Consider the following 26724-nt stretch of genomic DNA (forward strand, 5'->3'; position numbering starts at 1 on the left):
AATTTCATTAAAAAAAATGCTAAGCAAAACATTCTGCATGCTTCATGTTAATTTTTTTAAGAATTACATATTACGAGTCATAAAACATAATAAATAATATGCATGCAGTTATTTGTGAAAAACAACGAATTTACCAAAAGGCTGAAATGGGGATTTAAAATTAGTGCGGCATAAAATTATCGTTATTTGCTTTTTCATCGAAAGACTTTCAATGCATAATACCAGATTTTTCTTTTAAAAACGTCAGATTAACTTTGTATTCATTTTCGCACAAATCACGTAGGCCGAATTGTAAACAAAAAATGTATGTCGTAAAAGGGACGTGAGAGAAAATCCTGAAAAAGGCCGGCATGTGGCTATACCGGATTGCAGGATTTCGTTCATCCCGTCTTACGGTAATCCCGCATATAAAATAGGTACCACACCTTTCATGCTGATATTATTTGTTCAAGTGCGCTGGAATAGTTGTTTTTGGCAAGGCTAAGATATTTTAAAGGTTTTATTAATGGTAGTGAATATAAAGAATGTCTCTAAAGCCCGAATAAGTGTTAAGTGAAATAAAATGTCGTCTATTTTTTAATAAAAGGCATTTAATAAATGACTTACGAATTTATGTAATTGAGAGAAAAAAGTTTATGTGAGAAAAGCATTTACAGCCCATAATCTTGCAATAATTTTGTGATAGCTATTAGTATGATCCTTGAGATAGTTCTCGCGCGATATCTCCGCTAAAAATATGCGAATAATGGCAATTTCGATCAATTTGACTAATCGTTCCACCACCGTAGGCAACTTTATAAACACTGATCGACGACAGCAAAATGAGAACGAAAAGAACCGCCATTTTTATGTGAAAAAAAGTTGAGCGTTGTCAAGACAGCTTCGAGTTTTAAAAACCCGATTTTCTTTTGTTTTTCTTTTAAGCCGTTTATACAACTGTGAGTTTATAACGTTCCGAACGTAACCGTCACAGAAGTCAGATCTTTATAACTGCATATACGCGCGGTCCGTCAGATAATCCCGTCGGCCATCCCGCTCGCACGCATACGTGTTGAGCGCAAATCCTCGCGCTGTCCTGCTCTAATCCCTTATTTGAATCTTATCAGATCTCAGGAGATACACCGGCAGAGCTTGTAGTCCGGCTTGTGTGTGTAGACGTGGATTTAGATTTAGGGTTGCCAGGATTAAAATTTTGGTCATTTTGAATAAAATCTTACGTATTTTATACATCAAATGTTAATTTTGAGAAATATAACGTTTTGATTGTTTGTTAAGTATGTGAAAAATGATATATTTTTTAAACTGAAACACCTCTGTGTCCCTAAAAAATACACGTGTATCGTCGTACGTAATTAAATTAATTGTTATAGTGACCATGAAATTCTGAAACAAGTAGGTATAATTTTATCGCATTTAACACTCAAAACTCGATTCAATCTCAATAATAAATTCTGTTCCGTAATAAAACAATTCTAAATACATATCGACATTTAAGATACCAAAAGCCTCCATCTTAGTTCTGTAATACTTATGCACGACCCGTTTCAGTCTGGCAAATAAATATTTAATTCAGAGTCTCCTCAGCCGGCCCTAAGCGCGAGCATACATTAAAGGTGCGTCCAAACTGAATCCGCGATTAATGGGTTTGAAGCGCGATTGAAGCTAAATTTATGTGTGTGACGTCACGGACAAGCGGACAGCTGCTTTCGTCTGTCTGGATAACCCGTCTGATTCTAAGTCTGCAATTTAATCCTTTGATTTTGTTTCGTATGAAACGGTAATAGGATACTTGACATATTTTATTAGTCAATTGACATACTTTTTACGCGACTCTACCATAGCTTTTGTAGGGAAAAAGTAACCTATGACGTCACTACTTAATTGAACAACTAGTATTGCTCTATCAATTGAGAACTTACTTAGTTTTCAAGGCTATAAAATAAAAAGTTTTAAGAATTTTGTGAAAGTTGCAAAAATAAATTACTATAATTACTTTTATCGTTAGCGGTTTCATTCGCCAAATACTTAAATGTGACGTTGGTCGGTGTGATATTATATTCTAATTAATTACCTACATTATTTAGGATATTATTCGAACTTGGTTATTATGGACTGCTTCGTGCTCATAGATAAAACTCATACATTTTCATTGTTGTAAAGTATTAAAAATCCCTCATATTTTATGCCAGAATTCTAAAGACGTTTGAAGATAAAAATGTATCGCCATAAACAGCAAAACACAATGGAGATGTCTTCGTTACGCCGTATTTTATAAAGGGAGCTCGAATTAAGGGCTTATTTCTTGCGAGTGTAATAAGATAATATTACTAACCCTTTGTAGGGATTAAGATTTTGTTAAGGGCGGGTTCCGTAAGCCAGACGGGGCGATTAGGCCAAGACCCTTACTCACTTCTAAGGTTTTTACTCCCACTTCAAACAATATCTATGTTTATTGTACCCTAAATTATGACAAGGGGAATTGTGCAAGAGGTTGGCGAGCTAAAAATGTCTTTAGGTACTAGAAAATAAAGGCTCTATCTTTGTTTTTGTGGCGAAATGCGAACGAATTTAACAATAACAGGGTATTGATAAAAAAGTTTATAATATTTAATTGGAAAGATCATGAAAAGTAGGTAGGTAATATTAGACAAATAAAAATAATTGATCAACCAAATCACAGATAAATTTTAATTAATGTAGGTAGGTACTGTGATGTTCAATAGTTAATTTCTACTACTCGATCTAATGCAACACTTATCTATTCGGTATTCAAATGATAAGCTCAAAAGCTATTTACCAACGGTTATTTTACTATTATATATATTTATATATTATATTATTTTTCCAGCCAGTTTTATTTAAATTCAGAATCGCGATATAATTCTTACCTCTATAAAGGCGGGTGCTCACTCGCCTCAAGAGTACACGCACGACAATCCGCTCGCCACCGCCCATAAGCCTAATCTTGACAAATGGTGCGGATCATCCGCCAGTGTGCACCGGCCACGCTTATTTGTCCACATGACTCGCCCGGCTCGATTTTTTATCGATTGATCAGAGGCTCAGCTGATTGCCTCTCTCTCTGTTGTTGCCGACAGATTAAATACACACACCGTAACATACGACACTGGCGCACACAACAGCAAAACGTATTAAAGTCCAACACAAAAGAATAATCATAAAAGATTTGCATTATGATACGCACACAGAACTGAGTTGATTTTTTATTGAATGCTCTACGCGTCTTTATAAAAGAGTGATTTTTAATTGCACGTTTTTGATAGTGCAGTGCTTGTGAGTGTGCGTCTTCGCTAAGCCGCGCGAGTCTTAGGAGGATTATCTTCAAGTGATTGATGGACCGCCCCCCGCTTCCCGCAGCGCGTGACGTAGTCAAATATCGAAATGATTAAAATCAGAAGCATTTTATTTTAACCTTTGATGCTCACTACAGAGCACCTTATTAAAAAGCTCTCTACTCACTATTGTCGTTAGTCTGAGATTATAAAGGAGAGTCTTTGTTATGCACTTTGTTAATTAATTATCGATCCTAATAAGTTAACAATATAAGACATACCTAATGCAGTTGCAATTAAAAAAACATACTGATAATAAAATACAATTTAAAAGTTTATTTCGTTTAAGGAGCTTTATAAGCTTTTTCACCAAAATCAGAGCTACCTAATAATCAACCAATAGGTATAATAATTCTGTTGTTTAAATAAATTACTGTAAACATATTTTTTGCGAGGCAGAGAAAAAAGAAAACTTTTGTGCTACAGTAAGCTAAGTAGTAGGATTGATAGAGATTTAAGCTTAAATGTACAGTATATTAGACCAAAACATAACCAGGACACCCGTTATAACATGAATCCCCGGCGAGTTATTCAACAAAATCCGGATTGCAATAATCTCCCAGGAGATGTATCCGGACGGTGGGCAGCCGCTGGCGCCTAATCTGGACTTATCCGGATCGGGAGCTTACTTAGACGCGCGTGTGTGTGTAACTACGTACGAACATAGCCCTCTCCTCGGCGCTTTGTTAGGGGCGCTCAAGTACTTTCAGCATTTCGGTTAGAAGACGACAGTCTTATAAATTCCCTTTTTTGGATGGCTAGATTTTGTCCTATTTTTACCAAAGAGTTTAATCACAAATCACATAAGGTAGATTTGCCTAAATATGACGCGGCTTCTAATAAATCTCATCTCTTTAATACCCCTTAACGATGCAAAAAATATTTTGCGTGTGCGTAAATTAGGTATTAGACGAACGAAATTATCATAATTTTATGATAGGGAAATGACTACATGTCATTTTTAATTTGGAAAGTTCTGCGACATGTCCTTATTTAGGTATTGTTTAAGAATTAAAATTGTGTAATTTAAAATTAGATTGGAAATCTCTGTATCAAGCTAAAAATGTGATACCCATACGTTAATCAAACGATAATTTTCGAAACATGTTTCTAATATAAACATTGACCAGTAGCATCATGAATTTAAAGTGGTGACCACCCAGTCATTCACATTCACCAAATTGATGTTTAGTGGTCATTGCGTCATTATGGACTCGTTTTCTCTAATGCTGGACAAATATACTATCATTCTAATCGACTGTAGATTTTAATCGCAGTTTATTGCTGAGTTGGGTTAAGGTTATCGCGTTAGGATTCCGTTAAAAATTGCAGATTAGAAATTTGAGATTACATCTTCGAAATTTCAAATCTATCGCCATATTTTATAAGGGATTTAGACAATCCAAGTTCAAATTTTTACATCAAATAATCGCAATACACTGACATAGGTTTTTCTTGAATTCCACCTTCGACTTAAGTTTAGTTACGTACGAGAGTGAAATCTGCTTACCCTGGAAGGCGCTAGACACACAATACATCTACCACACCCGCAGGTACCCGGATCAGTCCTAAGCCGGATTACTCGTCCGGCGGATCTGGATCTGCGCGAGGTCGAGAATATTATGGCAGTGAAATATCCCTACGTGTACTGAAACAGTTATTGATGGATGGGTTCAAGGTGGACAAAAACGCTGGGTTAAGTAACTAAGCAAATTAGTTTCTAGGTGCTACTAAACGGAGATTACCAAAATATTAAAATTTTACAGATTTCAAAATTTCCTTATAAATATCACAAGTAGGTAGCAATATTCGATCGTAGATTTCTCGAAGCGACGCCTTAGTTAAATACGTTACGATTAATTTTCATTTGTGTGGCTATGAAAACTTATTCACTTGTCCAGTTTCACTATTCAATAAAATTATAAATGAAAAAATGCGACACAAAAAATAAATTAAATTTATCAAAAGGAAAAAAGTAAATGAAAATGCGAACGCAATTAAATCAATAGCAACACACGTACTCACACAGGGGCGCGGGATCGCGCGCTCATCCGGATCATCCGGGCCGGATCAGCCCCGTGTCGCCCGGAGATAAAGCCGAACTACCCCGCGCGGCCGTGTGTGCTCGGGTTTATTGTAGCACGCGCGAACTTGGCACCCGTGACGTAAGCATTGCAAGTTCGAAATTCGAATTTTTTCGCGCCATTTCTGCTCTGATTTTGAATACGGCAATTGTTTTTTTTATTTACCTTTTAATTGTTTTGCACCAGTTTACAACTTCTTTTATATTATTTTTTGAAAATAATATTTGTGTTTTCGGATTCAGTAAATAAAACAGAAAACATAGTTTCGTCAAATCTGGTTTGTCCGCTAGTAAACTCAGTTGCTTTTGACACAAAAAGCATTAGTTTTTGTTCGCTCAAAAAAATAAAGGAATCCAAACACTTTTCGTAATCATGTGATTTGAATGTTAATCTGACAAATTTAAATGACCATCTAATAAAACATCGACTGTTTTAATCAAATTGGAAATATGATATATTGTAATTTTAGTGTAAACTTTATCTGCTGCTAACCAAATATTAGTATTTAATCGGCCATAGCCACGATAAGTTGGTACATTATAAGGTTATTTACATTCAGCTTTTAGAAACTACCGTTGATTTTGGCAATAAAACTATGCTTTACTATTTAGGTTATGTCTTACGCACAGAATAAAAAATAATACGACACAATAAAAAACATAAATCGGCTTATCTATATAAAACCGGCTTATTCGTATAACGTAGAGTCAGCACGGAAAAGGTAAACTTTAAAAATTTTATACTGAAAGTTTTGTTTTGTAATTTTAAAGAAAATCTATGTTTTTACTGGACTTCTAATTAGTAAGGGTGGTTTTTTTAAACTTAACTCCATGATTATTTTAAACATTAAATATGGGTAAAATAAAAACTGGATGCGGGCAGCGCAGGACCGTTCATTGTGGAAAACCTTGGGGGAGGCCTTTGTCCAGCAGTGGACGTCATTTGGCTGAAACGAACGATGGGTAAAATAAAAACTACCTAAGTATTCAAGTTTTAAAAAAATGTGATGGGTCATTATTATTGTTGATGGGTATTTGACGTCGGTTTGAGTTGAGATTAATAAAACAAACACGCATTATTATCAAACACAATGACTATAACTATAATTACAACGTTTAAGATAAAATGACATCAATTTAAAAATGGTTTAAAATTAACTCGGTAGATAATAAATTGTTATATTATTCTTAACTTGCGTCATTTTGATGCGAAATAAGTATACTCATGCCGATGATGGCAATATTTGGAAGATAATGGCTAAGAATCTCAAAGTAATATATCAATATAGTAAATTAGAAGATTCTTGTGTCCATCTTCAGACACAATAAGGCTGTTGAAGTAACCAGTCATAAAAAATGTAAGCATTGAATTAAACTATTCGTGGGCTGAGGCTGAGAGTGAGCGCGTTTAAAAAATGTATGAACATTTTAGTTTTTGAACGATTCCCGCTAGGGGCGCTGTACAATCTGTCATACATTTAATGTCATTTTTTGACGCGCTCACTGGTGAGCGCGTTTGATGAAAACTCACACTAGGCCCTCTGTACCGTTAAGGGCTGATTTTTCAATCGCCAGTTAACTGTTCTTAGCTGAAGAATAAGTTTGGCATATGGACAGTTTGACAAAATGTCAATTTTATACTTCAGTTAAAAGATACCCGACGATTCAAAGCAGCCCTAAGGTAAACAATTAAAACATTTATTTCACCATACCCGCTTTGACCTGCGTATGCTGACGGTACCCAGGTACGAATTGACAAAAAGATATATCTTCGACGTCGTCCGTAATCCGTCGCGCATTGTGCAACGGCTAATCGGCAGATCGGTTCAAATTAATAATGATTTATAACGACCGATTAGGCGTGCGCGCTCACCGGTGTACCCTGGGCCTAAGTCCTGCCGAAGAAAGGGCTAAGCTAATAGCGTTTGAAGTAGGTACAGTACGCTCACCGATGTAAGGAGTAGTGTTAAGTACAAGTTATGCTCATGTTTTTTTTTATGTAATATAGAGCTTCCATTTTGACCTCAATCACACCTGATGTGTTCTAAGATAGAGCTTGTTGATTCAATTAATACCTACTTGCGTTTTAAAGACGCAAGTTTCGTTTTAATGAATAAAGTGTATTACCTACTTTACGCATTTTTTCCATTTTGATACCATAGTTGTCGACCCCATGAAATGAGATCCAAGGGGTCTATGTAGTGAAATAATTGGGGGTCCTTTGAATGGAGCAGTTTCACAAGAATGACCTTGATTTTTGCTTCTTGAATAAAGTGCTTAAAATAAATTCCATTTAAACTACAAAAACAGATAAACAAGCTTTCCAAGAAGAAAATTACTTAAACTCATGTGCTCGCCTTTGAATACGCCATCTTAAAGATATAGGGGAGGTTCAAATTAATACTGATTTATACCGGCTGGATTAGACAGTTAGCACTAACTCACCAACCAAACGACCCTTAATACTCTAAGTATGAGCACTTAGGTGAAAAAGAATATCAAATTTTTATAAACTCAACTAGGTAAGTATATCATAGTTGGTTGGTATAGCATACTCTATCCAGTTCAATATACATTTCAAGTTCATAATAATAATAAAAAAACAAACAACGCAAAAACAAACAATTATTTTAAACTCAATACGCTTTCACTCACACACCGGCGTTGCATCTATAGCGACATTGCGCACGGCTTACGCCAGACGGGACGTCCCGGATTAGTACAAGGGTTAAAAGAATCAGACCGGGACACCATTATGTACATTCCCCCGCGTAAGACGAGGACGCACGACCGGCAGAGATTTAGAGATTATGATTCATAAAGAGAACAGAATGAATGGGAAATTATTACGGAGGGCATAAACGCGGTATTATAGTCTATGGGAAGCCGATAGCTGGATACCGATTCAAAGATAAACTGGTCGTGAAATTAGGTGCGCGGATTTAGGGTCCCATTCATTAGAGTACAGGGGATTTAGGATTAATTGGACTCAAAGCCGAACGCATCTATAAATATCTACTCGTAATAATTGTGTTTTTATTGGACTAAATTATTTGAGGCACTGCAAGCTCTGATCAGATACAAAGATAACACCAAAAATATCAATTTAACATTGATTATTTTAGTAACTTTGGAACTTAGGAATAATGCATGGAATAGGAAAAAAGCTTTACACTTTTAAGCGGGTTGATCTTATCAATTTTGCGACAGATCACACCCAATGCGTAAGACACTTATTTGAGTAAGCAGAAGAATAAAACTTTCCGCAGATATTCTCATTTCGATTTTTTAAATCTTCAGTAAAAATTGCCAGCCCTAACAATTATTTCATTAATGAAAAATCGACCATGAGTTTCCACTTCGTGTTATAGTAATTTTAAAGTACATTTACTATTGGAAAGTGCAGAATTAATCCTTGCATTAAAACACTAGTTGTAGTAGCGTAGTAACAGGTTCATGTAATGCAAAAGTAGCTGCATTAACGACGACGCTTTTTCCCGCCATTTTTTATACAGCATGTTTGTGATTTTCTTTAGATTCAGTCTACAATCCATTTCAAAATTAGTTAGAATTTTATTATCACTCACCCCGTTACGTGTGGAATGTCAACAAAGAAAAGTGTCAAATGAAATGACAGTAAATACAAAATTATTACTCGAGCCGGCAATAAAGTAACAAAACCAATGCTTTATTGAATACAACCACAGTACATTCATAATTTCAAGCGAATTATGTATGCGGCCGGTCTTTAGACACTCATTAAATGAGTTCAGAATCAATTAACTCGTTTTATTGCTATAATAATCGTCGTTTTATCTTCGAATCCAAAAGATACTGCTTAGGTGTAAAGATCTTGCACACTTTGATGATAATTGCGCGCGATTTTAGTAACATGGCGTGGAGTTGGACAATTTATTTTTAAATTGATTTCATTCATATAAGCGGCGTATTATGCTACATAGATGGCGGTTCAACCGCGCTATACGAGCGATACTGACAACTGCAATGAATTTATTTTTTGTCATGAGATTTGCAGACTAGTTTTTTTAATCAGAGGCATTTGTGAAATTGTAATACGCAAAAAACTTGCCAGCATTAATTGTGCTCGTACTAAACCTCCTTGCACAAGGGGTAGGGTTTAATTAGGACATGTAAAAGTGCTTATTGAAAGCCTAAAATTACAAAAAATAAATGACATTTATGGCAGTTTTGGATCAGCAAAATGGTACTCAGATTCAACTGAACGTCTCGCATCACTAAGTGCGTACATAACCTACGCCGCGGAGATATCGGTAAATCAATTATGGCATCAGATTACGGAGATGAGCCGTAGACAAAAGGGCGCGAGCGAGGGGCCGCGCGTGACTTCGAATAATTCGGACTTGTTGCCGCGACTGTACCGGACCGGAGCGGCGCGTTTTTGCCGCGATTTGATTGAAAATAAACGGTTTTATGTGTTGTTAATAGATTGTCTACTGTTTTGTTAATGTTGCATGGTGTCCAATAAAATTAATTAGATAACGACGTATTAGTGAAACAAGGACAGTTAATGCGGCATACAAAATCATATGTCAATGTGAAAAACATTTTAGTATTACATTTTTATTACTGAAGGAAACGTGTTTTCAGTTTTAATCTAAGCATAAAACATATGAAAAGTAGTGTTATCAGATTTATATGTCTGTCGTTATAAGAAACTTTTAATATAAAAATTATCTTGTTTAAGTTCCGGATGCACGATTCCCTAAGACGTCATTGTTCTGAGAATTTAGCAGTCCGAATTAGTTATTTCTTTATCCAATGTCTTATCAATATTAGTCTGGAATTAATTTAGCGTCAACATGCTTTTATTTGTTTAGGGACTCGTGTGATTTACGAAAGCTCGTAATATGATTCGGAAGTCAAATGTTTAAAAAATATTGGCCGGCCCGTAATAAGATTTACAAAAAAAAAATACGTTTATTTCGAACCAGGGTCCAATAGTGACAATGTAAGTTAAAACTATGTTAGTAAAATAAAAAATATGTGATTTGAATTTGGAATTCAAATATCTTCTAAATTTCTCTCATCAAAATGCAGTCGTGAAAAAATCAGCCAGTACTCACCGGTGATGCCTTTATTGAGGAGGTTGTTGAAGGCCTCCTTCTTCGGCGAGAGGTGCGGCGTGTGAGGCGCCCTCTCGTGGTGGACCGGCGCGGACGGCGGCCGAGGTACGGCCCTCTCCTCCGGCGACCGGCGGGGAGGCGTCTTGCTTCGACGCAGCTCAGAAGAATAGTTCTGGAAGAAGAAAGGGAGTTTTAAGAAGGAAAATTATCTTATCACATTCACATTAGTAGAATCAGTGAAGGCAAGTCCCGGGAGAAAGAAAATCTGTCATTGGGCGACGTAATGAAAAATACAAATCAGTAGTTACACTATGATCATTCATTTTTTTTGCCACTCTATGAGCAACACTATACTGACTTTCTAACGACGCCTTCGTACTTTCATACTGTCAAACTATCGACCGAAAAAGTCTGTAGTCAGCGGAGACTCTAAGGCTAAGTTGCACAACCTAACTTTGACCGTAACTTTAACGATAACCGGTGTTTTTTGTATGGAGTTTGACAGATTTCTGACGTTTTTCAAAGTTAAAATAAGTTAGTGCAACCCAGCCTAAGATGGTGAATGTAATAAATAAACACGTTCTAAATTTTTTGAACTTGAACGGAAAGCTTCCTGGTTAAGATATTACACTATTCACAATAATACATTCTCATATTAATATTATGCCTTTGAAAAGAACACTCCTCTGATATAGAACCAGTAAAGTATGCCTTACTAACGTGATATGAGTTTTGGTTCCAAGTTCAATTCTTAGATAGAGCCGGTTAGATAGCGAGCGGCATTTGAACTTGCAATTTTAAGATAGGGAAAAGAACTACATTGAACTTGCTTCTCTAATTTAGGTATTGCTTAATAATAAGGGGATTCTAAAAAAAACTCAAAAGAACATACTAAGCCCGCAAAAGTAAACGCCGATGTCATCTAGTATCTAATAAATAATACTAGACACAATAATCCACTCGTTAGAGCATGAGTTTTTCTTTAAGGTATTCAAAACATCACTAACTAATACACAATCGTAGAATAACTAATAGTTAAACAATAAGGCTGGGTTGCACCATCTTACTTTAACTTTGGCAAACGTCAAAAATCTGTCAAACTCCATACAAAATGCACCAGTTATCGTCATAGTTACCGTTAAAGTTAGGTGGTGCAACTCAGCCTTAGACAGGTTAAAATATGGCAATTCCACACAAAGCCATAAATGCATCAAACGCATTATCTATTTATTATGTGGACCACGTCCATACCATACACAAAGGAAGCCATACAATTAAAGTAACTGAATAAGGGATTAGAATTTTATTGCTCTAGAACCAATTCTTATGTAAATACAGGTTTTACATGGCGCGATAAAGCTAGCGGTGCAGGCAGCCTAGTTGGGATTTAATCCACGTAACGTCTATATGGACTGATGATTGACAAACTTGGATGATCTGTGTTTGTATGTAGTGAGGCCTACCTCACTTTACCTATAATAGGTAAACATAATTAGTTATGAGGGCCATAAGTTTGTCTGTAGCAATTTTTGCCGCTCTACATCTGCTACCACTGTATTACAATCTAGTGGACCACTTCCTATTAAGTAGTTGAATTTTACATAATAATCATTAAAATGTAAAGTACATAAACTGGGAACTCAATACCTACCTACATGTCTTCTCAAGATACGGATACAATTATTTATTTATTTTTAGAGAAATAAAGATCATTTCGTTCAATAAATCATTTTCAATTTTTCAGAACTTTTTAAATTATTTTTCAATTTGTATTTAAAATTTCAATAGATTTATACTACACAATAGATTTAATGAAAACACCCACAGTAGGTTTGGAGTTCAATAAAACCATAATGAAACTACTATTCAAATTAATGTGGGAGTGTGAAATGAAACGCAAGGGAGTGAGTTAAAGGCATTGAATGAGGGATAAGAAAGGTGATTTTGGACAAGACAGAACAGAAGACGGTTGAAATAAGATGGAGCGAGGACTTTCCTTTTCTTGTGGTTTATCCCGGAAAATACAAATAAAGCTAAAGAAATACACACCGCTTTTCAATTCCTACATTAATTATTATACCCAGACGAAGTCACAGGCAGCAACTAGTGATGAATAATTCCGCCAGTACACTTGCATGATGCATTCGCTGCGTATGCGCCGGCCGCGTCTGGACGTGCCGCAAATGCGAAGTCTGAACACCGTTTTTCATTAATTTTTATAATGTAACTGTTGATTTTTTGTTTCAGACGTCGCAGCCTAGAATCAGTTCGATGATCCGTGACAGTGCAGAATTGATGACAGTTTGGTTACAGACATGTTTCAGCCCACGTAAGAGTGGTGTAGAGAAATGTGATCCGAATACGTTAATTACTTAGGACGTGACTGTTATTATGACTGAATGTCTTGTAAACTTTTGTTAAAGTATAGTTATTTAATTTTTAGCGTTAAGAGTCGCGTCTCAAACTAATTTGAAAATTAAAAGTAGTTTGATACACATCGTTTACTTATTATAAAAAACCTACCAATTTTCTATTATCACAAACTATCAAATCTACATTTGCCAAATGTATTTTTCTAAAAGATGCGAAGAGTATATATAAGCTAAAATACAGCCAACGAGGATTAAATGAAGATTATCTAAAAGACACATTTTTTCAGCTTGTACATTTTAATTTACTTCACCTCCGTACACATCATACATCTGAGTTAGTAAACCCAATCACTGGTCATTCTTCTTTCATTTACACCACTTATCACCTCCGGCAACTAAATATAATTTTTCAGTCTATTTTTAGACGCAATATCAGTTGACAAACATGTCACGACATTTTCCACGTTTCCAATTTGTGACTTTGTGACGTACACAAGAAATATCAATGAAAACCAGTTTAAAAATGGCCACTTTAAAACAGGCGGCTAAAAATAGTTGTCAGCACTTAGCACCGCCTTTTCAGAAACAGAAACGTAGATCTGACGACAATTTTGGTACAGTGAGGTGCAAATTTAGCGGCCCGGTTTTTGTGGCCGACGGCAGTGATCAGCTTTGCCCTTTATTATCAAACCGGGTTTTCAATTTATCAAAGTTATCCGTTTTAATTGTGAGCAATTTATTTAAAGCAAATTAATCTTTCAGGCTTTTCATTCATCTTCGTTGTACAGTTGATAGCAAAAGCTTCGCGTATACTAAAGACTGTGGTTTTTAACCACCTGACGATTAAGTTCATTTTGTATGTACTCGTAAACGTAGAGCTGGTAGAGCTCTGACAAATCAGAAAGAGAGTACCTATAAATCCGAACTGTGATAATAAGCTTAGCCTTATGAAGATTACGAAATGTGATAAATAGGAAAGTTATTGTAATATTTATAAGAGACTTTGTTTAACTATTTAATGACCTATACGGTGCTATAAACACGTTGACGTAAAATATTGTTACATTTACATTGTTAGTTCGGTTTATAAATACGGCTCTAAGAAAAGTCGAGCCACTTAAGAGGAGTCGAGATTCAAATTGGACACATGCGCATTGCGTCAGTCCGCTAACCGCTCATGAGCCTCTGATTACGCTCATTGAGCGTTGTTACCATACGTCCCCCGAGACTCGAATCTCGGACCGAATGATACTCGTTTAACATGGTTAGTGAAGTGCAATGACAACAAATTACATGAGACAGATTAAATTGGGAGGTATTTGCGGACGACCTGTGCAATTTAGCGGGAGTACAAATCAAAACATGACCATGTCTATCTCAGTCACTCATATTAAAATCTCAGATTGTGTGAGCGAGACCGATAAACGTTTGGCTTGTGTTCTGATATCTTTCGCGGTTGCCCCTAGGTGGTTTTAATGATGTGTAATTGTAAGAGAATATCATTACATTAAGGCTGAATTGATAATTGGCTGAATATTGTGGTCATGATAGTGACATCATTGTTTATCTGAATTTATGATCTTCGCTGTCAATATTTTTAACATCGAATTAATAGTGTTGTTGATGACTTCACGAGTATTAAGAAGCAGCAGTTGCTGTTATATTCAATAGAGAGTGGGGTGATTTTGTCCATGACGACATGAAATTCATTCATTTTCAGAGCACTCGTTCGTGTTCGAAATGTTTAGTTTGCTCTACTACTTCAGATTTTCGGAACAACATATCATTTGGTGATGAGAAGAAGCAAGACAAACTCGACGAGAAAACGTAGCTATGCATGCATACACGCTCAAACGAAAACGTATGATTAAGTCAAATAATGGCTGAAGTACAATATTTTCCACTCTGTTGGAGGGTTGAATGGATCAAACTAGGATAAGAGGTTCATGAAATCCTCGGAAATCCGCTTTGAAATAATCCTAACGTGTATTGCTGGAACAAATATCATTTTTAACTTTGTTCATAATAAAAAGATTTTTCCTGAAACAAACGGTCCTATTGTACTGAAAAAGGTGAAACTAGCGATCTACACTACTCAACCAAAAACACACATAGAAAGAGGAGACTCAAACAACATGGAACGGCTTTCCCACATCGAGTCCGCCAGTCTGCCGTCATTTCTCGCAACCGCAGGCATAAAGCGAGCAAGTGCACCAATACGCGGCCAATAAAGCAGTGCGCACCGTCCATAGAATCGTTGATTCGCGCCACAGATACGTCTAATATCGTATTGGAATTTGTGATGCCGTTTGACCCCTGTTAACCCAGATTACGCTCGGCGCCTGATTCGTCCTCCAACTGATTGTGTTGTGACACAAACTGTAATGTATTATGTGTTAACTCTTGCTGCAATCACGGCAGAACGTACAATTACAATGGATATGTGCGCCGAACTTACGAATTCGTTGGACGATTTGTGACTTTGAAATGAAACGGAGTGCAGCTTTCTCGTTAATGAAAACATTTATGTACATGTGTGTAGATACAAAGTAACCTCGCCCTGGGTTAATAGTTGGTTGTTATTATAAATACAAACTAGATTCAAACTTCAGCTTTAGAATTCAAGCCTACTATTGGCTGAATTTCAATATTAATTCGATTACAGGATTTATATTAATAATATTAGAGTTTTCATTGCAGGAGTGTGGTTATCCGTGATCCTACTGCTTATCCTTCTTGGTAGAGTCATGAAAAACACGTTTTACAGTGGTGCAAACAATAGTGCTATTAGATAATTTGACATTTGGCTCGTACGCACTCCTGTGTTGTCACGTAGGCGGTTGTCGTAAGAAGTTTAAAAATTAGACCCAACATTCAATAGACTCAAAAGCTCTGAATCTACGAAATTGTATATTGATATAGTAAACACTACTAGCTACAGACGATGTTTATTCTCTTTATCAGTTGTAAAATATTAATAAATAGGTATGTGATAGACATTACACAGCAATTTCACGGTTGTGTCAACAATAATCTTTGACTCAAAACATTTTAACTGATTTGGGAGTACGTGCAATTGGGACGGGTAAGTACCAGCTATTTATCTACATTGATAGTATTAATACACTTCCGTACTTCAATATTTGAACTATTCTGTGGGAATATTTAGTTTTATCAATGAACGTGTTGTTTGTATTGAAGCAATTACGTCTATTACGTTGCATGTTTTTAATTAAAACTATAATTACTGGAAGTAGTTGTTAAAATCTTCTATTTTAACAAATATCTTCTATACTATGCTAAGTACGAGATAAAGGCAAAATTAAAGGTCTGCTTTTCACTCAACGCATTGAAATTTAACTTAGTTACATTAAATAAATAACGTAGGTATGTTTCAAGCTATAATAACTTAACTTAGTNAACTGATTGTGTTGTGACACAAACTGTAATGTATTATGTGTTAACTCTTGCTGCAATCACGGCAGAACGTACAATTACAATGGATAGGTATGTGCGCCGAACTTACGAATTCGTTGGACGATTTGTGACTTTGAAATGAAACTGTGTGCAGCTTTCTCGTTCATGAAAACATTTATGTCCATGTGTGTAGAGACAAAGTAAATTCGCCTTGGGTTGATAGTTGGTTGTTATTATAAATACAAAACTATATTAATACTTCAGCTTAAAATTCAAACCTAAGATTGGCTAAATTTCAATATTAAATCGATTACAGGTTTTATATTAATAATATTAGAGTTTTCATAGCAGGAGTGTGGTTATCCGTGATCCTACTGCTTATCCTTCTTAGAAAAGCCATGAAAATGTTTTAAAGTGGTCCAAGCAATAGTGCAATTAGATAATTTGACATTTGGCTTGCACGCACTCCTGTGTTGTCATATAGGCGATTGTTGTAAGAAGTTTAAAAATTAGACCCAATGTTCATTACACTCAAAAGTTCTGAATCTATATTGATATAGTAAACACAATTAGCTACAGACGATGTTTATTCTCTTTATTAGTTGTAAAATATTAATAAATAGGTATCTGATAGACATTACACAGCAATTTCACGGTTGTGTCAACAATAATCTTCGAATCAAAACATTTTAACTGATTTGGGAGTACGTGCAATTGGGACGGGTAAGTATAACAATTTATCTACATTGATAGTATTAATACACTTCCGTACTTCAATATTTGAACCGTTCTGTGGGAATATTTGGTTTTATCAATGAACGTGTTGTTTGTATTAAAGCAATTACGTCTATTACGTTGCGAGTTTTTAATTAAAATTTTAATTACCTACTAGAAGTAGTGGTTAAAATCTTCTATTTTGATAAATATCTTCTATACTATGCTACGAGATAAAGGCAAAATCAAAGGTCTCCTTTTTTCACTCATATTCTCACTCACATTGAAATTTTAGTTACGTTAAAATAACTTAGGTATGTTAAGTTTCAACCTATCATAACTTTGATCTTCATCATTTTAAACTTAGTACCAATTTATCTAACAATTAATTAGTAAATAATTTGAAGTACGTATAAGTATAGGTACGTGTAAGGTATTACACTTTAAATAATATCCATATACGACTATTATAGATAAAACTGATTACAGGCTCAACAAATAATGCTGCTATAACAATATTAATAGATAAATGGCTCAGCGGTTGACAGCTACCATTTTCTAGTCTCTAATTATATTTACAATGGTGTCGCGGATGTCGTTCCCATTACGTCTTAATGTTTAATCTGCACTTAGATTTGTCGTTAGTCTTGATATAGTTAAGCCAACATCATTGTTCTGTCTTTTACAATCGAAAACGACCTTTAAGGCGACATGTAGTTACCTAATAAGATGCTAATTTAAAAAAAAACATGAGAATATGTGTCTCGTAGTCAAAAATCTGAAGTATTCTAAATAGCTCTTTATTTTTACCAAACAACTATAAATCAAACCTAAATTGAGAATTAATTGAGCACTTAAGTTATGGAATACAAGTTTCCAATAAGATACGTAAGATTAATTAAAATTGGTTCAGCGCAGTTTAGTCTTGAAACTCTACAAACAAACAAAGCTATAACATAAAGGACTTATAATAATAGTAATAAACACCCTAACTCTGCAAAATAACTTCGTAGAATTGTGATCATTTGAGTTATTCACAAAATTTTCTCGTAACACGTCATGTGCCTTCATCTAACCAAACAAACATTAGTTCTCAAGATAAAAACTGTTATGCCTCGCGTAATCCGCTGGAGTGTACGCGTAATGGTGACGTGCAAACACTCGAATCTCGATAGTAACATTTGTCCTGGCATTACCCGCGTTTCTACTGCACTGAGCTCTGATTAATTTATGCCTCTATTTGTTCGAGATAACTCAAAACGTCTCCTATTTGTAAATCACGCTTATCTCTTAAATCTTGAGCTGTCAACAGACGAAAACTAGGGTTTTTCCATATAAGTAGCATTTTTCTAGCAATGAAATTAATTAGTTTTCAGAGGATTTTCCTCTAAATACTTATCCATGTACTATTTTCCATGGACATGCCATTTTTGGTATGTGTTCCAAAATATTTAATTCAAACCTAAAATGGGTTAGTATTAAAACTTTTATCTGAGCCTAATAGGTACTTCTCTGTATAGTTTGTCAAACTTTTTCAGTCATTATAAATAGAAAAGTTTTAAATGTATGGCAATGAAGCGCACTACACAATTATTCACATTAGAAGAAACAACGCCTCACAAATAAAAATAATAATTAATTGATGCATCGGTATGTGACTTATTGACACTAACTAATAGAATACTAACTAATAATTTCGCACATAACTCAAGCCGATAAGGAAAGCAACTGGTATAAACAAAACATAATTGGTAAAATGTCATCTTCCATGTCTATCTGTTGAGTTATGATAATAACTCTTTAACATTATTTAATAAGCATATAGGCACGGGATTCGGCGAACATACACGGCATCTGTCGCCGAATTTTTTCTCAGGATGACCAGTAATGAAAATTCATGCATTCATAATTATAAATAAACACCATTGACACTGTAAACACGTAGTTAATTACCCAGGTGTCGTTAATAAACCAGGTGAAGGTCTTTAAAATGCAAATGTATATTTTTACTAAGAAATTCTTTGAATTTTCCAATGGTAGAGTCGCTAATCCTAAACAATGACAAGACGCGCGTCCTGTCATTGCCCTATGCACGCGCAGTGAGCGCTCCCGAAGCGATCTGCACGCGTTGGTTTGGCTGAAGTTTAAGCCATTTCCAAGAGTTCATATGATTAAACAAAAGACTATTTTATAATTAAAATAAGAATGCGTGCTTTTTATCATACGCACTGTACAGTCACTGTCTAATCTGCCAGTTACATAGAAAAACAAAATAACACGTATATTAATTCAAGATAAAAATGTTCATGTACGTCAAGTTTACTGACTACATACTTATTACGTAGCTGAAGTATTTATATAACGAATCTCGGAAGATTAAACAACTACACGTTTAACCTCTATGAAAGGAATCATAATAATAACATTATATAACTTGTTTACACGTGGATATTTTTATATCTGGATAATATGCAACTTAGGGGATAATTTTACAAGTGTTTTAAACTGGCTTATTAAGCATAATATCTTCATATTATTAATAAAGATAATGACGTCATCAAGAGTGTAACTGCCAAGAAAGGGCCATAAAAATGTGTCAGACAGCGAATCTCTAAGGAATGTAGAGTTTTGACTGATCCAAACTTTATAAAAGTTATACGTAGAATTTTTCACATCGATTGGTTTTTCAAAGGATATTTTCATTTTTGTCAGCAATATTTGTTCTATTGACAACTTACTAAATCAAAATATGATTGAGTTTTGGACCAGTAAGAAAACGGCTTTAATGCTTTTGTATTAAATTAAATTAACAGCACCTAAACTGCACATTTATTATTTTTCAGTGTTGAGAATTTATTTGATGAAATTCCTTTCACACTTTCTTTATTTCTGACTTTCTTAATCGTTAACTATTCCACCAAACGATCACAATATTTTACCGAAAAAAATATTTTTTGAAAATAAAATGTCATCTTTTTCCGNATTCTTAACAAATTAGGAGACGAAAAGGAACAGTAGTTAATAACATAGACAATCGATATTGTTTTACACGTTATCACGATTTTGAGTACAAGTTTTGTAATTCCAATTATCATAACGCACACTTGTACCTAATCTACTTTGCCAGTCTTTTGCTTTCATTTAATGTTAGTCAAACATAACTACGCTATTATAACTTCAAAATATGATTTACTAAAAAAAATTCAAAATCCTTTGGTAAAGTTCCATACAACTTGATGTGGTACAATTTAGCCGACTAGGTGATAGTGCTTTTAAAAAATTGGTAAAAAATATAGCTTATAAATACCGAAAAATGTTTCAAATTATTGTAATCCACACTAATTTACGCTTCTAAATAATATATTAGAAACACCCTGTAATTAAATTTAACAAAATTACAAACTAAACATGTATTGTCAAAAGTTACTTGAAAACAATGAAAAAATACTTTTCAAAATAAAACACACGTGTTTGTTGTCACGGCAAAAACCGCATGGCCGATATTAATTGATTTTAGTTGTGTATCGCTGAGTGTTGCAGTTACAGACATTCAATAAATACTTCACGAAATATGAGGGTGGTATAATTTACCCGGCGGTACAATATACCGAACTCTCCCCTAATTTCGCACATAACTCAAGCCAATAAGGAAAGCAACTGGTATAAACAAAACATAAGTGCTAAAATGTCATCTTCTATGTCTATTTGTTGAGTTATGATAATAACTCTTTAACATAATTTTTATTAATAAGCATATAGGTAGGCACGGGATTCGGCGAACATACACGGCATCTGTCCCCGAATTTTTTTCTCAGGATGACCAGTAATGAAAATTCATGCATTCATAATCATAAATAAACACCATTGACACTGTAAACACGTAGTTAATTACCCAGGTGTCGTTAATAAACCAGGTAAGGTCCAATGGTAGAGTCGCTAATCCTAAACAATGTCAAGACGCGCGTCCTGTCATTGCCCTATGCACGCGCAGTGATCGCCATCGCCGAAGCGATCTGCACGCGTTGGTTTGGCAGAAGCTTAAGCCATTTCAAAAGACTATCTTGTATTTAAAATAAGAATGCGTGATTTTTTATCATACGCACTGTACAGTCCAGTCTAATCTGCCAGTTACATAGAAAAACAAAATAACACGTATATTAATTCAAGATAAAAACGTTCATGTACGTCAAGTTTACTGACTACATACTTATTACGTAGCTGAAGTATTTATATAACGAATCTCGGAAGATTAAAAAACTACACGTTTAACCTCTATGAAAGGAATCATAATAATAACATTATATAACTTGTTTACACGTGGATATTTTTATATCTGGATAATATGCAACTTAGGGGATAATTTTACAAGTGTTTTAAACTGGCTTATTAAGCATAATATCTTCATATTATTAATAAAGATAATGACGCCATCAAGAGTGTAACTGCCAAGAAAGAGCCATAAAAATGGGTTAGACGGCGAATTTCTAAGGAATGTAGAGTTTTGACAGATCCAAACTTTATAAAGTTATAGGTACGTAGAATTTTTCACAACGATTGGTTTTTCAAACTTGGATATTTCATTTTTGTCAGCAATATTTGTTCCATTGACAACTTACTAAATTAAAATTTATGATTGAGTTTTGCGCCAGTATGAAAAAGGCTTGTATTAAATTAAATTAACAGCACCTAAACTGCACATTTATAAATTTTTCAGTGTTGCCAATTTATTTGATAAATATCCTTTCACACTTTCTTTCTTTCTGACTTTCTTAATCGTTAACTATTTCAACAAACGATCACAATATTTAACCGAAAAAAAAAAGAAAATCGAGAAAAAATTGCCATATTTTTCCGTTTCCCGCGCAAAACTCTGTCAAAGTTGATTGCTCAGACGTCATGCGCCTCCATTCAAAAATCGAAGTAGGGATTTATAACATGGCGCGCAATATTAAATACTTTTTATCTTGTAGACCGCCGATTGGCCAGCGGCGCGGTCATGACCCTCTGTTTGTAAGCAAATCGCCTATAGCCCGATGATTATCGGATAAGGTCTCTAAATTTATTTCGGGTCACGATGATTGGAATCATCAGTGGAAATTAACCGAAATGTGGCGAAAACGATTGGCCATTGCTGAAAGTTTCACAGTTAGATCACCGCTCACGTGATAGGGTTCAATCACGTTCGGATAACTTTTTATCGTGATAAATTTTATTTTATTCACTAATGGCATTTTTTTTGCGTTGTGCTGAAAATCTGATGAAATTATGTTGGAACTTGTAACGCTCTGTTCTCTATCTACAATATTGTTGAAAATCAACAGAAATGTATTTTTTTATTATTGCAAAAAAGCTTTTAAAGAGCTTTAATGTAAAAATGTTATAAAATAATACATTTTGACACTATTAAAACAAAGCATTACGAAAAGGCGTTTATTAATTCGTGCCAACAGACTAGCAATTATGTAGAGTAGAAAAATTTACTTGGATACAAATTTAAAGATTCAATTTCAAGCATACACTCATAGATTGAGGTACGGAATTGGATGAATTTCAATATTTAGAACTATTACAGGACAGAATCTTCGTCTTACGTCTACCCATCCCAGACCACGTGACAACGTAGTGGCGCCCGCGCGTGTTTGCCGACTACCGCTCAGGAGCCAGGCTTAGCGGCCCTAATCCATACAGAGAGCCTGCTCTTAACCACGTTTGCTTACGTCGATTTAAGGATTTGTACGCATTCCGGGGTACACGAGGATACTGGGGTACTATTTGGGATGCGTTTCAGAATAATCATCATTTGTTTTTAAAAAGAAATTGAGTGGTGTTTCCGAATGCAGTGGTCTGTATTTCAGTGGTAGCTTTAATTTGAAATTGAATGAGGTACAAGATTCACCTGTCAAGTGATTACGTGACTTCACAATCTCCGTGATATGAAAGATACTTTTTTTAAGAAAATAAGTTAGGTAGGTACTGGCTGAAATGATGATGATGATGAAGTTAGGTACTTATCTAAATGCATGTAAGCTAAGATACATTAACTAGGTGAGCTGAAAGTTGCTGTTGATGAGAATAATAACCTTCAATACTAACCTTTGACAAGTGAATTACTTAATTAAATCTGGCAAAATTTAAAAATAGTTGTTAAAATATTTCCATAGCGCTATTAAAAGATAAACTTATTTCATTTTTGCATCCTTCTGAAAGATCACAAAACGAGGAAACTTTGTAATAAAAACTCACACCCGTGATTTGCAATCAGTGATGACGTTCCCAATCCAAAGTGTTAAAGATGATGACCCTAGAAAGATGCCTAAATTCAGCGTGAACTCAATAAAATATTGGACAGTCCGCGGGTCTATGTGACAAATCTGGGCTACAGCCACGTGGATGTTATCTCATTAGATGAATGTCCCATATTTTCGACATTAAAAGAAAACAAACCTGAATTCTTAGTCGCCTTTCGTTAATTATTGAGGGTCGTGATCTTAAAGTGTAATGACACACATCCACTTTTATCGATAGATTTAATCGATCGTTTTTATTTTGCCTGAGACGCTACACTAGCTACGTCTTAACACCGTGGCGGTTTTCTTTCTGCAGTCAAGCATGTAAGTAATAACTTATATGCTTTTGTAAAACAACATTTTAGAAGGTGTAAATGTGCACTCAAGATCAGATTCCAATCATTGCTTGATTCTGTACTCAAACTTGAATCGAGTTTCATTATTCGTTTCATGATACAAGCTTTTCAGCTTTTAGGTGTTAGAAATGCGCAGTTTAGAGCTTATATTTCCTTGTTATTTGAACAAATGTGGTTTTAAAAACAAAACCGCTTGAAAATATCAAACAATCAATGCGTTAGTTTAACCGCAATAGATACGCAATCAATTATTTCGAATTTCCCACGTTTTACATATTTCAAACAATATTTATCGAGGATGTGGTAGACTTATCACTTTATTTGTTTCTTTTATCACGTGTTATTAGTCTGTATTGTTTTATTTAAAGCTACCTTAACCTATTTTGGTTATAGTCAAAATACTCGTATGCACTGAATCAGTGTGCTGAAAGTAACAAAAAATACTGAAAAACATATTGGAATTACAAATCAGCATGGTCAATAATAATTTTACCTTGGTATACTCTCCGATAGACCATAATTTACATAAGATTTTGTTTTTACTTGTGATTATGATAGGACAGTTTTTAATGAAAAATGATAATGTAACCTTTACCTAACCAAATATTTTTATAGTTACAATAGCTTAATCTTCAGTTGATAAGAATTACTGTAATATTAACTACGATTCTAAGTATTATGCTTGGTAATAAGATAATTACGTTAACCACGTTTTAAAATAAAATTACGTTATACCACAATAACTAAATTGTTAGAAGTTTTATCTATTTTTGTTTATATTACGATACACTATTGTTACATTTCGATAAGCACAATAATATTATTTGAATCTTCAGTTCTTCATATCTATTTGTGTTTTATGAAATGTTATTCTTGGTCATGAAGATTTTAAAACAATACCTGATAATTATTTAAATGGGGTTTATTAGCTTTATTGAGAATAACTATTAATCTGAAGAACATAAAAAATCATTTTCATTTAGTAAGCCATCCTTCATACCAAGGTATTCTGGCATTTTCCTTAAAGTTGAGTTTCTTTATGAAATTACTATATTCATCGAGAAAGACAACTAATTTAGGTCTGTATTACATTATCCGAATTCAAGTCAACATATCTCTGTCACAGATTCTACACTGTTATGGGTCCAAATTCTGAAATTTTAACTAATCAAAACCCGCAATCGACAACATAAAGCGTTTATTTGTCGCGTTGACACCCGTGTATCTCTATTTTAATTGAAATGGGCTACCAACTTCCACCTCTAACAACCGGTACGATGTGGAAATCATTGGGACAGACTATGTTCAGCAGTGGTCCTGTGGCTGAAATGATGAATTGAAATAGAGCGCGAGAGTTTAATTTTTTCCCTCCATCGATGTTGTGAATCGAATCGAGTGTTGAGTTTCATTCTATTACGCACTACGCACCTACTCGTAGCCATAGGCTGAGTTGCACCACCTAACTTTGGCCGTAACTATAACGATAACCGGTGTACTAGGCGTCGGAGAGATGTCGAGTTTGAAGAAGATGATGTATTAATATGTATTCGTATGTTATTTATTTTATCTAATGCTATGTAAGTATATTAATTGAACGTCATATTTATTACACCGCCTTAGTCTCTCTGCTCGACCTGTGGTTGACTGGCAGATAATGCCACCTGGCATTAAGTCCGCCACTGTACAGTTATATGTGCAAAAGTGTAAATAAATAAAAAAATAAAATGATGTGGTTTGGCGGCGCACGCATGTCCGTGGCCTCGTATTTTGTATGGAGTTTGACAGATTTTTGATGTTTGTCAAAGTTAAAGTAACATGGTGCAACCCAGCCTTAGTGTTAACGCAATACCTAATTAGTTATGATGGAATCTCTATCCCCTCCGTCACGAACGCCCCTTTTAATGGCTTGCTCATTTCCATACGTAGCTCAGGTAAGTAGCTATTCTATCCTCTCAGATTCACACTTATTCTCACAGAAGCACAACAAATGATCATTTGTTTTATTTGTAAGTAGAAAAGACAAAACATGAAATAAAAACAATTTAGTCAATCTTGTCACTGGAAGCGTTAAAAGACGTAACAGAAATTGTGCATCTTGAAAAACTCGCAGACAATACGTCATAGTTAATTAGATTACGTACAAGTTAACGAAGCTACGTATTTATTTATAGTACAAAATCAAAGGCAGATTCCACGGTCTAAGTTCATAATCAAACAGATGCTGGTAACATTTTCCTCACAGAAATTAGTGCATATGCACATCGGTACGCGTAGCTTATGCCATACTGCAGAGATAGTGTTCATTTTATGCCATTTTGACTGTCAGTTCGCAGCTCAGTGCTCTGGGAACCCCGCTTTTTATCCGCTGACCCTAGTGGTCATAGATACAGCTTTATCATCTGATAAAGCTATCTATCTACGTGTCATTCAGCACTGCTTATAGCAGTAACTTTCTCAAGTTTTGCGGATCCAGTTCTATCAACTTTTATGAAAAATAAAGCAAAGTGGCATAGAATAATATAGAAGAGAAGAGAAAATATACAAGAGACTCTAGTTCTGAAGTTCGCTTACGCACCCACTTTGATAAAAGTTAATACCTGGCAGTGGCAATCCCTGCATCGAACTCCGCTGTAAGCTCGCCGGCATTACCACAACCTTAGAGACGGTGTGCGCAATCAATTACCACTGGTCCGCTACATCGACGTAATTAGTGTCATTTGCACTATTTTTGGACGGGATAAACATAAGAGCATATTGTCGGGTCCACAAATTAGAAACAAATGGTTTTTAGGCTTGAACGTGCTAACTTAATTTGGCCGGCTTTCGCTAACGTGTGAGCAATCAGCTCGGATCGCTCACAGAGGTCTCCGTTGCACGAATTTGGTTCAGATTTACCGTTAGTGTGGAAGCCTCAAATTGCTGGATGTAACCGCTAGTTAGTTTGCTTGGTAAGGATCGATTTCCACATACATTTCGTTTTATGTGTTAAATCACTGTTTTGTATTAGCAATAATGCCTATCAATTTTATTAGGAAAA

The 26724-nt window shown here is 35.0% G+C and overlaps 1 protein-coding gene across 3 annotated transcripts in view; it reads right to left on the minus strand.

Annotated features, from left to right (window-relative positions):
- The window catches only part of dve (SATB1_N and homeodomain domain-containing protein dve), a 93130-nt gene that overhangs the window by 33697 nt on the left and 32709 nt on the right, over positions 1-26724 (minus strand). For all 3 annotated transcript variants that reach the window (XM_028308519.1, XM_028308518.1, XM_028308520.1), the window contains exon 2: positions 10542-10713. In XM_028308519.1, the coding sequence (XP_028164320.1) occupies positions 10542-10713 (172 nt within the window). The remainder of the gene's footprint in view (positions 1-10541; positions 10714-26724) is intronic.

The sequence above is a fragment of the Ostrinia furnacalis genome, unplaced genomic scaffold (assembly GCF_004193835.3).
Source record: "Ostrinia furnacalis isolate ACB-3 unplaced genomic scaffold, ASM419383v2 OfSCF2422, whole genome shotgun sequence".
NCBI lineage: Eukaryota > Metazoa > Arthropoda > Insecta > Lepidoptera > Crambidae > Ostrinia > Ostrinia furnacalis.